This window comes from Manihot esculenta, chromosome 11 (assembly GCF_001659605.2).
Source record: "Manihot esculenta cultivar AM560-2 chromosome 11, M.esculenta_v8, whole genome shotgun sequence".
Classification (NCBI taxonomy): domain Eukaryota; kingdom Viridiplantae; phylum Streptophyta; class Magnoliopsida; order Malpighiales; family Euphorbiaceae; genus Manihot; species Manihot esculenta.
The window spans coordinates 23,197,771-23,215,624 of NC_035171.2; the positions used below are offsets into that span (position 1 = coordinate 23,197,771).

Below are 17,854 nucleotides of genomic sequence, written 5' to 3' on the forward strand. Positions count from 1 at the left end.
GATTCGATTTTTCGATTTAAATCGTTAAATGAACACCCCTAGTCTGCACAACACTTTAATACTTTAGTGTGGATGATAGGGAAATATTAGAAAGCAACAACTTAAAAGAGAAATGTAAGAAACCAATTTAACCAAAAACTACAGTAAAATTGCCTAATTGAAAAAAGATTAAAGGGTTCAATTGAGTATTCAACCAGAACGACTGGAGCAGAAGATGAATAAACAAGGATTATAATCTTTGCAGATCTTAACAAGAAGATTTCCAAAAGGTTGAGGACATTCCGTATCATTTTATTACAAACTAATACCAAATCATCAGTTCCTATTGTTTCTGTTAGCAGTTTGCACTGCAAAAACTAAGATTCCATCCAGGAAAAAAAAATCACCGGGAAAATCTATGGCTTGAAATTCTCTTCAGCACCTGGGAGCTTGCCCATCGAGCAGTCCAAGGAAATTGATATATTATAAGTTTGTATGAAAGCACTCACAGTAAAGTGAGTACAAGGAAACAAAAAATTAATTCACAAGACCTCTCTCTTTGAATATATCAAGCATGGCAGCACCAATCTTTGCTGGAGATTCCACCACCGTCACTCCAGCTTCCTTCAGAGTTTTGATTTTGTCTTGGGCAGTACCCTTTCCCCCAGATACAATAGCTGCAAATATTAAAGCAACACATCATGATGATATACCATCTAATACCGAACATTGGTTCAAGATAAGATTGTAACATAAATGAATAGCAATGCAGGTCTAGGAATGGAAATAGGTCAGGACTTTTTTAGTTGTCCAATTCAATCAGACCCTGATAAGTTCGAAAAGTATATTACCAGATTTGAGATGAGTTGATGTTTTATACCGAGTACTGTTTATATCAATTTTTAACAAGTATAAATATATTTTTTATAATTTTATTTATAAATTTTACAATGGCGTATTTAAAGAATAGAAAGTTATTGGAGATCCTGTGGTCTAGGTGCAGGCACTTAGGCGTTAGGGGTTAGGGGTTGAAGCCTGGAACAAGATGCATGTCTAGGAACTTAGGTGTTAGGGGTTTAAGCCTAGAAAGCCTTGAGCTTAAGTCGCAATTTTAATAAAAGGAAAAGTTACTATTTAATCCCTATGGTATAGAGAAATTCACTAGTTGATCCCTCGATTTTCAAAAATGCATTAAAACGCATCTGAAGTTTTAAAAAGTCTCTTACTAGTTAGTCTCTCATTAGTTTTAACCGTTAAGTATTGCAAAAAAATCTAAAATGTCCAACGTCAGAAACGTTTTAATGCATTTTTCAAAACCAATAGACTAACTAGTGAGTTTCTCCATATTATAAGTACTAAATAATAATTTTCTCTTGATAAAATATGGTTTTAGCACTAGCACAAGTGGAATTCATAACAATATTCAAATTCTTAAAAAGATTTGGGTACACTATTTTTTGCAAGCATCTAATTGTTGCATTCCTACAGGTTGGATGTACAACTCATAATTATTGTCTTGTGATGCGATTATCTACATAAATAATTTATAGATTTTTAGTAAGTTATTAATTCTTACGCATACAAGCAAAACCAGAAAAAAAAAGTAGGTCTCCAATTGCAGTTACTTCTTCCACTCGTACTGTTGCAGATTTTATTAAATAAATTTATGGAACAACCAATATCCCAACTAATATCAACTATTTCTTTTTGGGTGCCTGAAGAAATAAATAAGCGTAAGTATCAAGAATTAAATCAATAAAATTAGATGATAATATAATACCTCCAGCATGACCCATGCGACGCCCTGGTGGGGCAGTAAGTCCAGCTATAAATGCCACAATAGGCTTTTGAGTTCCACTTTCCTGTTTGTTGAACCAAAGTAGTTGTTGAATTTCAGAAATAGGAGAATGAGATTCTATTAGATTAAAAAAAGGGGGGTTTAAGATGAACAAAGTTTAAGAAACCGCACTGTTAGTTAATGAATTGAGCATAATACAATATGTTATCAAGGGAGCCAGAATTTTGCAAGAGAAAGAATCATCTATAGAGAAACAAATAGACAAATGTTGCACAGGTGTTGATCTATATTTTATACACAAGCACAAGACTGGTAATGGCTTGGAGTTAAGAGGAAGAACTAAATGCGTGAAATGATCAGCTTAATGTTCAATTCACCCCTATACTTATTGAGAATGTTCTATTTAGCTCATTTTCAATGTTTTGTCTAAACAAGCCCAGGAGTTTCAATTCAAACTCAATTTAGTAAAAAAAAAGTTGAGCTTCTTGATGTTTAGGTTAAATTAAGAATTCAATAAATATAGCTCAAAAATAAAGAAAAATTAGCTTGCTGATTTTGCAAATTTAACTTTCGGGCTAAATTGAACTTAAAATGAAACATCTGAACTAATTTGGGAAAAAAGTTCAAAATTAGCTAAATTGGACATCCCAGAAAAGTACAGAGGTGAACCTTTAGTTTGAAAGGATCCATACAGCAAAAAGAAAATTGTGTTGAATATGGTCAGTATTTTTAGATCAGATCAATCTCAACTATTGTTCTCTGTAAAAGAGCACAAGGGCATCATCGGCAGATGTGAGAGTTTACATAAAACTTCTGGCTCTGGCATATAAGATTGAAGATGCATATCCCGCTAAATCTAAACAGTTTAGCATTTTTACTCAAAAAAATAACTCATTACAAAAAGTGGTGGTGTATTATTGACTAAAGTGCAACCCATCCTTTTTTGCACTTTTATATTGTATTAACTTTATCTATTACTATAACTTGTCACTTTTATGTCGTAGAACTTTATCTATTCCTACAGATCGTTAAGATCGCCACAGCAGTGCGTTGACTGGGATAGAAATTACAAATGCTTAATTGGAGAGCTTGCCAAAGGTATGAGAATATTGGCCTGTCACATGGATATCTATTTGTGCTGGATGAGTCGCTTGTGCATGTTAGACGAGTATCATGTAAAAGAAGTTTTATCTTAGCTTAACAATTTCATTAGGAATGCATTTCATTATCTTTGTTTTCTTTGTTGGCAGCAGTATCATTTTGGATCTTTGATTGGAGATCTCTTTCTTCTGTTGTCTTTGTTGCATCTTTTTAGCTCTTTTCTTTTTTTCACTTCCTAACTATTGGAATTTTATCCTTCCCTTCAACGCTGCTAAGCATGATGTAGTCTCTCTCCCAGCCAGTACACGCCCTCAAATTTCTCAGAGCTTCCTTGTCGTTGTACATCAAGGAAACCACCAGGGCAACTGAAGTACATGATCTTGTCAAGGGAATTTCACTCAAGGGAGTTGGGCCCAGCATTGGGACTCTGCTGGAATCTTTTGCATTTGTAGGCAAGAAGAAGTGAACAAATGGAAGAGTGTGGAAGAAGTAGGCATGCCTTTGAATGAAAGAGATAGCAGTGTGAATGAGAGAGGCTTCTAAAGGTTTCAGTGTTCAAGAAATGGGAAGAAACCCCAAATGGCAAAAAAAAATGCAAAATTTTCTACAAGAAGAAACAAAAGAAGAAATTGCTGATACTAAGAAAAGAAAATTGAATCGAATTCTGGAAGTTATTATATTGTGAAGTTATGCTATGTTGATGGATCAGCTTATGATTTTGTTTAAAAGTGTTTTGCTTACTCCGTAGTTGTGATTTTGTGTTTGGAATTAATTGAATTATGAAAAGAATGAGGATATTGAATAGGGAAAGAATGGGGAAGAGGACGAGAGAGAATTTTTTTTGGAGAAAGAAAAGAGACTATGTGGAGGGAAAGAAAAAGTTTCATAATATTAAACTAACATAATCAACACGCCAAATCAGCATTCTGGCCAAGAGAAACCATGGGAATCTGGACACAAGGTTTTTTGTGCAACAAAAATAAAGTTAAAAGATTTTCATGGCAGTTGTTGAAATTTAAGGACAGAAGTTGAAAACCCTCACAGTTAAAGATAGGGGCAGTGCAATTAACCCAAGTGATGCATATTAACAACGTGAGTGGATTGTTAGAGATTACTCGATTAGAACAGTGTACAAGAAAATGCAAAAGCATGCACATTCCTTAGAACATGAGAAAACAAATCTAGTTACCTTAATCAAAGCAGCGGCATCCTCCTCTGCAGTACCTCCTATTTCACCAATAAGAATGATACCTGCAATGCAATTCACATTACTGGTCCCACATCTGCATTAGGATCAACATCATATACCATACACATTTGAAAAGAGGATTCAGAGGGAAAATACCAGGGAACTAGAAAACCAAAATGATGTAAATGTGTGAAAAATTATTAGGTCTTTAAAAGAGTCCAACCAAATATTTTTCTTATATGCAGAATAACCTTGGAAAACTAAAGCCAAAAATAGTTGAGCAGCGCTCAAAACATACATTGACAATAATCTAAAATTCAAGAGTTACTAACATCAAAAGTTCAAAATCATACAATCTATGTGCCTCCTGAGATAGTTGGCATATATAGGATAACCTTTATCTTTTTGGTCAACCCGGAATGATTCTCTAGGTGATTCAAAATTGAAGCCCATAAAAACCTCACAGTTATCATTGGTTTTCTAGAGATCATACATGTCATTGGATCTCTTGTTTCAAGTTGAAAACTCCTATTTTGTTTATTTTTTTATCTTAAAAAAAATGAGGTTTGCACGGAATGCGAGCAAAATCGAACTTTTCTTATAAAGTGTGCAAACTGACATTGGGATATCTAAGAACCTAGGGACAAATTAGGTTGCAGCTTTGCACACATTCCATGAAAAAAGCAATGAGGTATACATGCCTCAGACCTAGCCTAACCTAACTAGTGATAGAAATTGGAAACAAGTGAGAGCTTACACAGTTGTGGTGTGTTACAGAAGATACTAATTCGAACTCTAATGGAGAAAGACAGGCATATAAAGAATAATTTCCAAGGTGTGTTTGCTTCAATCGACTAGATTGGACTACAGAGGGCAAATTATCCCATCCTATAACTGGTGCACTAATTGAATAAGATATGGATTTCGTCACATTCAACCCTCTCTCTTTTTGCCCCTTTCCCTCAGTGGATAGATCGTTCATTCCAAAGGTAAAAGAGCAATAAAATTTATGGTTAAGAAATATTCCAAGATAATTAAAATACCAATATTATAAATAAAAAAAGGTATTTAAGGTAATATTTATTATTTATCATATATCCATAATTATTTGAAAATTTTACTACTTAGTCCCTGAGTTTCATCAATATAATTAAAATATCAATTTTACTACTTAAAATTTCATTCCTCAATTTTGTAATTAATTACAATTTCATCCATCATATCCATCTCTTCGTTTCTCCCTCTCTCCTTGACACTCTCCCTCTCCATATATCTCTCTCCTCCACAAGAGATGATATAAGGGGTTTAAAATTAAAGGATGAAATCATAAGTAATTGCAAAACTAAGGGAATGAAACTATAAATAATTCAATATATCAGTACTAAATAGTAATTTATCTTAAAATACTAATGCAAAATGGATGAAAGGACCTAATTACCTATGACAAGCAAAATCGGAGAACCAATTATCTAATTTCTAAATTACTATTCGTGAAAAAAAATCTAAGGACTAAACAGTAAATTTTCTTTATTATTTTAAATAATTGTCTTATCATACATGATCAAACATAAAACAGGATGAGTATGGTGACATGGCCATGTTTGCTTGTGGAAAACAATTTTACTTTTCATTTCATGTTCTAAGAAAATTTTTGTTTTCATACTTTGTATGAAAAACGAGGAAAACATGCAAAATACATTCACCCATTACTAATAGCAAAATATTTTCTAATTCAAAAAAATTAAAAGAACTATTCATATCTTTTTCTTTAATAATTAAAACTCATTTTAATATATAAATTAAAAACTTATTTTACTTTTGGGATATTGGCATTAAAAAGCCGAACCTTTGCAGGTTTTATCGTTTTAATCCAATTCTTTTATTCTTGGCATAATAAACCGGAATCAAAAACCATTTTGCGATTCTATCAAAATTCCTAATAGCAGAGCGTGTGTCAACAACTGAGGTGACGTGTAATAGAATTTTTTATTACTTTTAGATGGGACCCGTACGACACCTAGGGTACCACCACTTGTCAATTAACCCTTTGGTTAAGAAAATAACCAAGGATTGTGTGATTTAAGGAAATAAAAATCTCAAAACACTCATCTTTCACCCCAAAACCCATTTCCAACTCCTCTAGTCATTGGATCCATCACTTAAGAAATCCTTCCAATCTCACATTCAATTCCTAGCTCAAGCCTTCCTGTAGCAACTTCATTTTCATAAATCCAGAACCAGCTCACAAGACCTCACACACCTTGAGCCCCCCCACTCAATCCATCCACTCCTGTCCAACGTATTTAATGCTCAACAGAGAGTTCTCCAAAAGCCTCAGCTCCTTGGCCATTGCTGCACCACCAACCTCTCCACCTACAGCTCTAACCTCGCCCAACACCCATAATTACAAACCCATCTCACCTTTTTTTTTTTTATATTCGTTCTTGGAACAGAATACATCTATTTATCATTCAAGGGAGAAGCACATGGGTATTCTTCCAACAGTAGAGACTCAAATTCAACTCTAAACCGAAGAAGCAATTGGGCCCAATACACTTTCTGCAGGTTCCTATCAATCCCATTCATACAGAAGCACCAACTCAATCTCATGCCGCAGATCCTGGAAGTCCCAGAATTGTCATTCGTCCTCTTCTTTCCAACTGAATGCTCTCAACACTAAATTAGCATACCCAGCTTGCAGATATCATAGAACCCATCATGAATGATTACTGGAGTTTGATTTTGTGTCTATACATTGAATAAACTGATGATAGGATTGCTTGTTTCCTTTCTCCCATGTTTAACACACTAATGGCTTTCTCTTTCTCTAGCTCAGCTAAGAGTTCTCAATTTGGGAATTAGGGATTCTGTGAGCTTAATTTTTAATTAATGACTTCCTTTTTCTCTATCTTAATTTTATTAATTTGCCTTTAAATTAAAATAATTGATAAATTAACAACAGTTACTTTTGTGTAACCATGGTAATCTTAGGTGTCTTGTTGGTCCCACTCGAAAGTAATAAAAAATTTCATAAATATACCACGTCAGCTATTAGCACCCGCTTCCTTTTTAGAATTCAAATTTGAATAGAATTGCAAAAAAGTTTTAGATCTTGGCTTATTGTGTCAAGAATAAAAGGATTGGATTAAAACGCCAAAATCCGTAAATGTTTGGCTTTTTAATGCCAATATCCCTTTACTTTTTTATGTATTATTCATTTATTTTATTATAATATGATTAATCTTTTTGTCATTGTAAATATATAACTTTTTAAAATAATTATTCAATATTAGTTATGGAAAATTATAGTACAATTTTATTTATCAAAAGCAATTATTATTTTCCATTTAGAATACAGTTGGAAAATAAGAATTTTGTTATATTGGAAAATGGTGAAAACAACATAAGTTGTTTTCCAAATCATAATTAAATTTGAAAAACTAGAAGCTAGCTTTTCAATTCGCCATCTAGAAAACTGGCACATGTGAGCACTAAACTCTATTTTCCATTTCATAACTTTCTTGTTTTGTCCTATGTTGTATTTTCCTTGCACCAAATGCAACCCTATACAGCAGGAGATTTTGGCTTTTATTGAAAGAATTGGGAGTTTGGTTGATTTAACTAATTAAACAAGCAAGCAAGACCAAATATTTAATCCTTTCCCTTGAATCAGGAGAGAACCTAAATTTGGAATTACCATATTGAGGAAAACAGAAAAACCCAAACACCTGCATTTGGAACGGTATACCATACATTTAGGAAAACAGAACTGCCCAAACAACCTGAAGAGTCTTTCTTAAAAAGATTGGAGTTTCAAAAGGTCTTTCTTGCAACACTTGATTATCTATGGCCCTTTTCATCATTAACTGAAAAATGATTCATGCATCCAACACAAAGCATGCTTTTGGCATTACTCTTCAAAATATGAAAATGGCAAATATGAACTGAGAAAGCAAGATCAATCACTTCTCAATTAGAAGTTTACCTTCAGTCTGAGGATCTACAAGAAACTTCTCCAGGCAGTCAACAAAATTTGTACCATTGAAAGGATCACCACCAATACCTACACAAGTAGATTGCCCTAGACCAACAGCAGTTGTTTGAAAGACCTAATGTATCATAAGAAATGAAGTCATTCACAAAATTTACAAAATCTGTTTATGATCAGCAAGTTGCACCATGGGCATTAGGCAGATTATCAATGTCATAGGACCAACATATCATTTGTGAATAATTTGTTTACATGCCCTACTTTGGCTATCTTACCATCGATTACTGGGAATTTACAACAAACTTAGAATTATGGCTGTGAGGTGATGGCATCACATATATGATGTATTGGATTGGTGTACAATGAGATCATGCAAGCTATTGTTTCAACAGTACCTAAAGTTTCTATATATTTTAATGCACCATAAACTGAACCTATATCAGCATTAAGATAAACAGTAATATTGCAAGGCATGTAGCCAGATAAAAATAATCTCAATAATTAGCTGAAAATTGGTAAACAAAGGTCTAATCTTTACCAACTAAGAAAGTTAATGAAATTAATATTTTAAGTGGATTGAATTCTCTTTCACTTTTTTAGAAATGATAAGAAATTTTTTCAAAGGAAAGGATGAAGATATGAAGATGGAGGATATGAATCCACCTGCCCCAAGGAAAAAAATTAAAAAGAAAAAAGAAAAAGAAAAATTGCAACGTATCAACAGACTTTAGAAATGGAAAAAGATTGTATTTCGAAAATAACCAACGTATCAACAGACTTTTCCTCTATAGGAACTCAATAAAAGAAAAATAAAGCTGTCCAGAATAGCACAGCCCCAGGACTCAATCCCGAGCAGAGAATTCTGCCCCTTACAAAGAATATTTCCCAAAACATGCCTCCCTTATTATTAGCTAATCATTATATAGTACTCTAGCTCTCCAGCTACCACAACTAATTCTTTGCCACCTAATATTCCCTGTGTATTGTCTCTATCAGCTGCAGTCCTACTGTCCCACTATCCATGGTTCTATTGCCATCCATTGTGACCTTAATCCTTCTAGAGTAGACCCTCAATGGCCTAGGCCAGCCCATTCTCTATCATTGGGCTTCACCAAATCAGGCCAGCACCTGGCATGGGAGGAGTTTCCAACTTTTTAAGGAAGGGTTTTTCTTATAATATGCGAATACTATACTACTATATATTACACTTGAATTTGTTAATCCCTCCACCTGTGCATGATATTTAATCACTCCATTTGGTTAATCCCTCCACCAATGCTAGAAATCACTGGATGATGCAACTTATAAAAGCATACACCTGAATACAAAAGTGTAAATCACCTGACAATTCAATTCGCTATTGTCAGCATAACACCTGAGCAATCCATAAAATATTTGCCGCAGAAATTGGCAACATATAATTTCAGGTCAAATTTTATGTCTAACAAGTTAGGCTAAGCTATAATGCAAATGTGCAATCACATTTCTTAAAAGACATCAAATCAAAAGACATGTACGATTAATCAAGTTTATTAAAAGATATCAAATTCAAAAGGCATGTGATACATACGTGAAACATATGCAAGTATAATAGCTTAACCATACTTGGCAAGAATTACTTAACAACTTCAAGGAACTTTATCAAGGCCATAAAACTATGTATATGAGGCTCATAAAATAGATGAGATAAATAGAAGAAATGTCAAGAGTTTCTCTACTTACCGCCTCATAAGTCAATGTGCCAGATCGAGAAACAATTCCTATACGTCCTGGCTTGTGAATGTATCCTGGCATAATTCCAATCTTGCATTCTCCAGGTTTGATAATGCCAGGACAGTTTGGACCAATAAGTCTAGTTTTTGATTGCTTGTTTAGTGCAGCCTTCACACGAACCTAGATCCCAATATGAACTCAAATGTCAATTTTAATATATGAATGGACAACTAAGATTAGCAAAGTGGAGACAGATAGTTGACATGCCTTTGAAGGTACTAGAACTGAGAACTTATCCAAAATTAGAAAAGAAAAGAAACTTCAACCAAATAAAGTTGATTGAAGATCATAGCACACACCTATAGTTAAGATACAAATTTTTCTTCATGTCAGGTGTTTAACTAATCATAGTCACATTATAAGTTTCCAATTGGACTAAAAAGACCATGAAGCATGTGCAACTGCTAGCAAGTTAAACTATTTAGGACTAAGTTTAAACTTTAAAGATTTGGATTGATCTGCAAACTAGAAAACAATGTACAAAGAAGCGATGTAAAACAAAAAATCAGTTTGCACTAACAATTTGGTATTTGAACACTGTTCATAATGTACCTTTGAAAAAGTTGGGTTATTAATCAGTATGGTGACAAAGGCTCGCCCAAGAATGCAACAGAAATATGGAGAGAAAAATAAAAGCCAGAATTATAGCTAGTTATATTCAAAAGCCAAAAATTACTAACTAAAAATAAAATAAGAGCGTGTTTCCATCTTAAATTTTGTGGAATTCAATTGAATTCCTTTTTTGTGAGTTTGATTTGAATAAAGATTAGAATTCAATTTTACAAAGCTAAATCTACAGAATTGTTTATGACTAAAACCAATTTCTAGCAAATTTGATGATATTTAAAATAAATTCTACAAAACTTGCATAATAATATTTTTGCACTAAAATACCCTTATATACATAAATTTTCTACAAGTACTATGTCACATATAGGAGAAAGAGATGGAAAAAGAAGGAAGATTCTAGAGGAGTTGAGAAAGAGTGGCTTTGGAGAGAAAAGAAATAATTGTATGATGTGTGTGTGAGTAGGAAGGAATCAAATGTTAGTTAGAGTTTGCTATAAAAAGGGGCAAAACACATGTAAAGTGCATACATGAAAGATATAGCCAAACAGCCATTCTCTCTATATTTCTTCGATCTTCTTCACTCCCTATATTCTCTTATTCTCTTCTCTCTTCCCTTCTCTATATAATTTCCTTCTTTCTCAGTAATCCCTGGTTTGAAGGGAGACTACTGACATACTATTAATTAATTAAGAAAATATATTAACTTGTTATTGTTTCAGGTTATTATTAATTTCGTTTTTCATCCTTGCTCACTTTCTACTTTACATAAAAAGATATTTACTCTATAATATTTCTGTTATTACATGAATCTCTTATTTTATCAGTATATTTATTAATATATTGTAAGTGAATCCATATGTTTGTCAATTGTTAGCAATTTTTACACAGACAATTTTTTGATACAGTAGACATAATTTTTTAATTTTACTCTTGAGGTTAGTTAATGAGAGAAATGAATTTCAAATGTGAAATTAAACCAAGCATGAAATGTATGAAATTTAATTGAATTAGACATTTCAAGTTGTATCAAAATAAATAATTGAATTTATAACAAAATTAATTCTATCCGGAATTCAATAAAATTCCACAAGATTTTAATTCATGAGATTGAACCAAATGCTATGTAAGAATTGGGCTCTCCACACTTGGCTTTAGAAACTACAGATATTAAGATGATTAGGAAATTATAAATTTCAGTTACCATGTCATGTTGAGGGATTCCTTCTGTGATGCAAACAACCAGATCCAATTCCGCTTCCATGGCTTCCATAATAGCAGCAGCAGCAAAAGGTGGAGGAACATATATCACTGACGCATTGGCCTTTGTTTCAGCTTTTGCTTCTGCAACAGTGTTGAAAACAGGAAGTCCCAAGTGTTCTGTCCCACCCTTCTTAGGTGTCACTCCACCAACCTATTTAAGCAATAAAATTTTTTTTAAAAAAATAATAAGAAAAAAATAAAGAAAAAGGGGAAATTCCTTGATTGTGGTATTGAGCTAACATGATCATTAACAAAAGCCTATTGATATCCCAGAAAATTTGCTTCAAGGATATGTAGTTGTTGCAACTTTCCAAGAACTGAATGCATCCATAGTGCTAGGACGAAAATTTACATATGTGAAATCATAATATTAATTTGAGAATGTGCAGATAGATATCACTAATGCAGAGGTAATACTGAAAAAGTAGAAGGCAACAAAATAGAATATTGTTCAAAGCAGTTGTAGTAGGATCAGTGAGATTGGGGAAAAAGTTATGGAGATACTAATCATAAAAACAGCAACAGAATGCTTATAAATAATAAAGAAACAATTCCGGAGGAAGAGGCAAAGCAGCATCTTGAAGGTGGCCACATTAATGTGGTAATTTTCTACCTTCTCCCATGTGGTGAGACATGATATAAACTGAAACCCTTACTTTGAAAACTTCACAGCAGACAATTGAACTGATTATCATTCATAAAGAGATTTTTTCCCATGCATTTCACCTTGATTATTTTGCACCCATAATCCATTATCATCGCGTAACTAATTGAGATTCAAACTTGAGGTTGACATGCACCCACAACTTTCAAAAGGAGCGAACCAAATGAAATTGCTTGTAATGGATTAGGGATATAATATATGAAATCAACACCTTATTGTAACAAAAGAATTAAAAGTCATCCAAAGGAAGGAGAATTAGAAATTTCTAACTTCCACTCTTCAACGGTTTTACCAGTCTTGTTGAACCATTCTAAGTAAGCAAAATGCAACATTCATTTAACAGTTGTTGAATCTCACGTCAGTTTGGAAAAGAGTGATGTGCCCTTATATGTGTCATAGGCAATCTTTCCCTTGAGCTAACTTTTGAATGAGTTAGACTTGACCCAAATTTATCATGGTACCAGTGTCTCGCAGCGATATTGAACCTCCCATAAATGTGTCACACTCCAATGTGGTCCTTGTGGACGTGAGGGGTGTGTTGAATCCCACATCAGTTTGGGATCGGTTTGGAAAAGGGGTGATGTGTCCCTTATATGAGCCATACCTTTGAGCTAGTTTTGGAATGGGTTAGGCATGACCCAGATTTAACATCGTAAACTTGCTTTCCTGTCTTTTACAATATATTTACCTCACCTCTATCTTTTTGCAATAGAACTGTGAATTCTAAACCTTGTCTATCTGATCCTCCACATAAAAGAGTAAAGTAACAACCTATCTACATAAATACATGATCTCACTTCTTAACAAATTTAAATTTCCACATAAAAATATCTCTTTTGTTCACAACTTCGGTGCAACTATATTTTCTATTAGTTATTTTTTATGAAAAATTACTACTTAGTACTACTTAGTCTCTATAATATGAAAAAACTCATTAGTTGATCTTTCAATTTTAAAAAATATAGTAAAATATCCTAACATTTTAAAAATCTACTAGTTAGTCTCTTTATTAATTTTAACTTTTAAGTATTTTACTATTAGTCCCTATAATTTTATAAAATATATTAATTGATCCCTTAGATTTTTAAAAAGTTTACTAATTAGCCTTTAGAGGCATTTTAGACCTTTTTTTACAATACTTTTCGCCTAAAACTAATGAGAAACTACCCAGTAAACTTTTTAAAATATCAAATATGTTTTAATATATTTTTTAAAACGGAGGGATTAAGTGGTGAGTTCTCTACACTGACTAAGTAGTAATTTTCCCTTTTCTTTGTTGCAGAGAAAATCAGAGCAATCAAGCCTCAGTCTCCCACATAAAGAATCATGAAGAATTTAAAGTCCTTGCATACCAAACAAGTAAACGGACTCTTCACACCATTCCATTTCCATTTGAAAAATCATACTGCATAGACTTAGTGTTTATCAGAATTTGATAAAGCAAATAAAAATGAAGCATCTATGAACGATTATGTCCATCTAATATCATTGCAGAACAACAAAGAATCGTCAGCCACAAAAGCGACCCAACAAGCAACACCATTGCAAGCAATTAAAAAGAGAACCCAAAAAAAGTATAATGCATATAAAAATTTTCATATACCATTTTGGTGCCATATTCAATGGCTTGTTCAGTGTGAAAAGTGCCGTTCTTGCCAGTGATTCCTTGGCAAATGACCCGGGTATTCTTGTCAACAAAGACAGCCGGCGACGGCGAAGAAGCAGCGGCCAGAGAGCGGGACTGCAACAGAGAATATGCAGAAGAAGAAGAAGATGGAGCAAAAGGAGATACAGCGGGAATGTGAGGGTGAATCGTAGAGGCCACAGATTTAATGATTTTAGTGGCTTGTCTAGCCATTTGGGTTGATTTCTCGCTTTGATCTTTGCAGTCTTTCTCACTGTCACAACGTAGAACAAGATCTCAGGTGTTGATATATGCTCGGAGCAGAACGCAACATTCGGTAACTAGTTTTCCACATCGATACGGGTCAACCGGTAAATCGACCCGAAAATTGCAATTTAGGTTAGTGTAAAGGGTTAATTGTTACCTGATCCCTTTAGTTTGTCAAGATTAATTTTTAATCCTAATTTTTTAAAACATAAGTCTTTAGTCTTTATATCAAATAATATAATAATTAACTTTTTTTTAACTTTATATATTTACATAATCTAATCCTTATAATTATAACTATTCGTATATATTATTTAATATCTTTAATTAAAAATTAAATTAAATAATTTGTGATATTCTGATATTCAAAAAATAAAATTTATAATGGTTATATAAGTATGCTTGGAGAAAAAAATACGGTTTTATAATCTAATCTTTCTTGCCACATTGACACAAATTTCGTACGTACGGATGTATTAGGACTTTCTTTACGTCAGGCTACCATTTAATTCTTTTAGCGTGCATGTGGGTAGGGCTACAAAATAAATAGATCAGCTATTACTTCCTGTTAGATTCGGACTTATGATAGACCCGGTTATCGGCTAGTATTTTTTATATATTTAATAAGATTAAAAAGTTTAATTTATAAAATATAAAAAAATTTTAATTAATCTTAAAAATAGAGAGAATAATTAATTTTAACAAAATATAAAAACCTTTAATAATTTATCTTATAATTACACAGGTCGTTCTATTTAATATATTTTTATTTTGGATAAATAATATCTCATCTTGGAGTTAGGAAAATAATATTTGGGTCTTTGGATTTTCAAAAATGCCCGAGTGTATAATTTTCTGTTTAAATTGAAAAATTGAATTGAAATTTAGTTGAATTGGTTTGATTATTTTATTTATACTTTTTTGCTTTAATTTTAATTTTTTATGAAATTTTTTATAAAAATTTAAAATACATTTAAAATACCTGAAAATTTAGAAATAATATTAAATTTGATTAATTTTTAAAATGATCTATTGAGTGAATTGATTTAATAACAATTTGGTTCAATGAGTTATATTGTGACCTAAATTTTGTGGCAACTTAAGCGAACTTTCCCATGCATATTTATCCTCTCATCATCATCGAGATGAGTGGAAGAGAACGTCAAGTGCCAATTCTCCAAACTTTCAAAAAGTAAAGGCTAAAAGGATGTGAAGATCATTTGAGCAACTAAGCAAAATAGGCAACCAATGAGGGTGCCAACTGCCAACGAGCTAAATCTAAGTGGTACACTAATCAGTAAGAAGAGATCAGTCAACCAAGGTTGATGGGTAATGAGTACCAGCAAGGAGGAAAACAGGCAATACTGTGGGCTAAGTCTAGCACCTGGTAAGGTTCAACTAAGAGCAATGCAACATAATTGACCCGGCGTACTAGCAAGCGAGATTCACTAGATAAGTAGTGCGAACAACATGTTAAGTATAATAACGATAGTTGCACAACATGTGGTAGGCCAAGTTAAGTTCAATTGGGCTAATCCAGCAGGTAAGAAAGCTCTAAAGTATCCCATGCAAGTACAATGAGATTTAATCGAGTTGGAACCAATATTAAGGCGACAGGAACACACACCTACATGTACTAGTTGAAATTAACCATTGAATACTTGAACTAAAATTATATCACATTGAATAATTGAATTGATAAAAATCATAATAATCGAATACAAAATTATTATATTATCCATAATTTATTAAAAAAATAAAAATAAATTATATATATTACTAACTACATTTTAATTTTTATAAGTTGACAAAGTGGAAAGAGAGTAATTGTATCATTTTATGAAAATTTAGAATACAGTAAGCAATAAGTGATGCTATTTCTATTTTTTAGGGTATTCAAAACAGTCTCTAAGATTTAACAAAATCTACAATGTAGTCTCTACCATAACAATTTAGTCCCTAAAGTTTTATTCTGTTAACAAAATAGTCATTATGTATAGCTCAAATTATAACATTGTATTTATTTGTTATTATTTATATAAGTCTAGACATTTAATATGTTAATCTTCAATATAATATAGGCTAAATACATACTTACACCCCTCAACTTTACCAAAAAATTTATATGTCATCCTAAACTTTGAATCCCATAACCCATAGGTTCCAAGATCAAAATCTGACTCTCATACCACTAAATGTAATACTCCTTATATGCCTATAGAATAGTTGAGTAAGAATGCTACATATTATGCTAGGTGCAATTACATATGTGGACTTGGGTTAGCTTTTATATTATGAGTTGTTATTTAATATATTAAAAATATATTAATTCACAGTATAAATTTTAAATGAAGAAACTGCAAGAGTATCCCTTTTTATCAATAAATATTCCTATGGAAAACAGTTCTAGATTATCAATATTTACTCAAATTCACACTATTTAATCCATTCACATAACATATTAATAAAAGTAATAAACATATTAATATACATTTTCATTATTTTTCAAAACTTATTTAAAGACTTCTAGTAAACTATTTATGTACATGCTAAATATAAATAACTTATTACAATACTTGAAATTAACGGGTTATGATGATGTCCTAGTTGATGTAGAGTCAGACCTCTCGTTGTTACTCCCTTGTCTATTACTTACATATGGAAAGGACATACTTGAGCTATTTAAAAGTGTAATTAAAATGATATTGCAATCTTAGTATAAGGTAGAGTGAACTATAAATGCGCTGATATATATCCAAAAGCCCCAAATTCCATTAATAGTTGATAACTTAACAATAACATAATATAAAATTTGTAAATTTTAAAATTGAAACTCATCCTATATTTTTTATGCTCATAGAATATCATCTCTAGATTAAATTGGTCTAATAATATTTTAGAAGATTCACACTAATTGATTAGGATTGGAAGGTTATCTTAATTCCAATTTTAAATAGTTCAGGTATATCATGAAATGATTTCAAAGTACAAAGTGCCACCGAAAATTTTTTAGTAAAGTTTAATAGTGCATATATGTATTATATTATTAAAAGAACATAATCATATTGATAAAATGGATTATAAAATCACAACAATCTAATTGAATCCTTTTTTTTTGTAGTTTTTTTTTTATAATTGTAAAATGACACCTAAACCTACCAACGTCCTCAACTACATACTAAAATCATGTAATCTTAATAACCAAAATTTTTGCACTGGTATAGAAAGCGCAAATTACTTGACTAAGATGCTCTTAGCTCCTCAACTAAAAGGGGCATTAGAGAAGGAACATAAGACTTTGAGGATGATGATCTTCAAGATAGGTGCTATATGTTTGCCTTTGTGGATGATGAAATCCAAAAGTAACATGAGAACATGGAGTTTGCCTCCACAGTACTATTTCACCTTAAAAAGTTGTATGGTGAGCATAACAAGGTTGCTAGATATGAGATATCCAAGCAACTGCTCAGGATGAAGTTACCTGAGGTAGAGGATATAGGTCCATATAAGCATAAGATGATTAAGCTTATTGACCATCTTGATGGCCTTGATTTCATAATGGATGCTACTAGATTTGATCCCGCAACCCTTACTTGAAAGTTTTAGGAACTTGAACATGAACTTTAACATGAATAAAA

At 32.3% G+C, this 17,854-nt stretch overlaps 1 protein-coding gene across 1 annotated transcript; it reads right to left on the bottom strand.

The window, feature by feature from the left end:
- Nucleotides 1-215: 215 nt before the first annotated feature.
- Nucleotides 216-14,319, bottom strand: LOC110626887 (succinate--CoA ligase [ADP-forming] subunit alpha, mitochondrial). Its single transcript, XM_021773054.2, has 7 exons — nt 13,929-14,319; nt 11,603-11,812; nt 9,781-9,951; nt 8,053-8,176; nt 4,068-4,129; nt 1,760-1,841; nt 216-656 (listed from the first exon to the last, which is right to left on the bottom strand). The coding sequence occupies exons 1-7, from the start codon at nt 14,181-14,183 to the stop codon at nt 517-519; spliced, it is 1,044 nt and encodes a 347-aa protein (XP_021628746.1). The 5' UTR covers nt 14,184-14,319; the 3' UTR covers nt 216-516.
- Between the last annotated feature and the right edge of the window lie 3,535 nt (nt 14,320-17,854).

Excerpts from the sequence above, each read along its gene's own strand:
- LOC110626887 (XM_021773054.2), bottom strand. The coding sequence starts at position 14,183 with ATGGCTAGACAAGCCACTAAAATCATTAAATCTGTGGCCTCTACGATT. Across the intron at positions 4,130-8,052 it reads TGTAGATCCTCAGACTGAAG|GTATCATTCTTATTGGTGAA; the intron begins GTAAACTTCTAA and ends ATTGCATTGCAG. Across the intron at positions 1,842-4,067 it reads ATGCCGCTGCTTTGATTAAG|GAAAGTGGAACTCAAAAGCC; the intron begins GTAACTAGATTT and ends TTCAACAAACAG.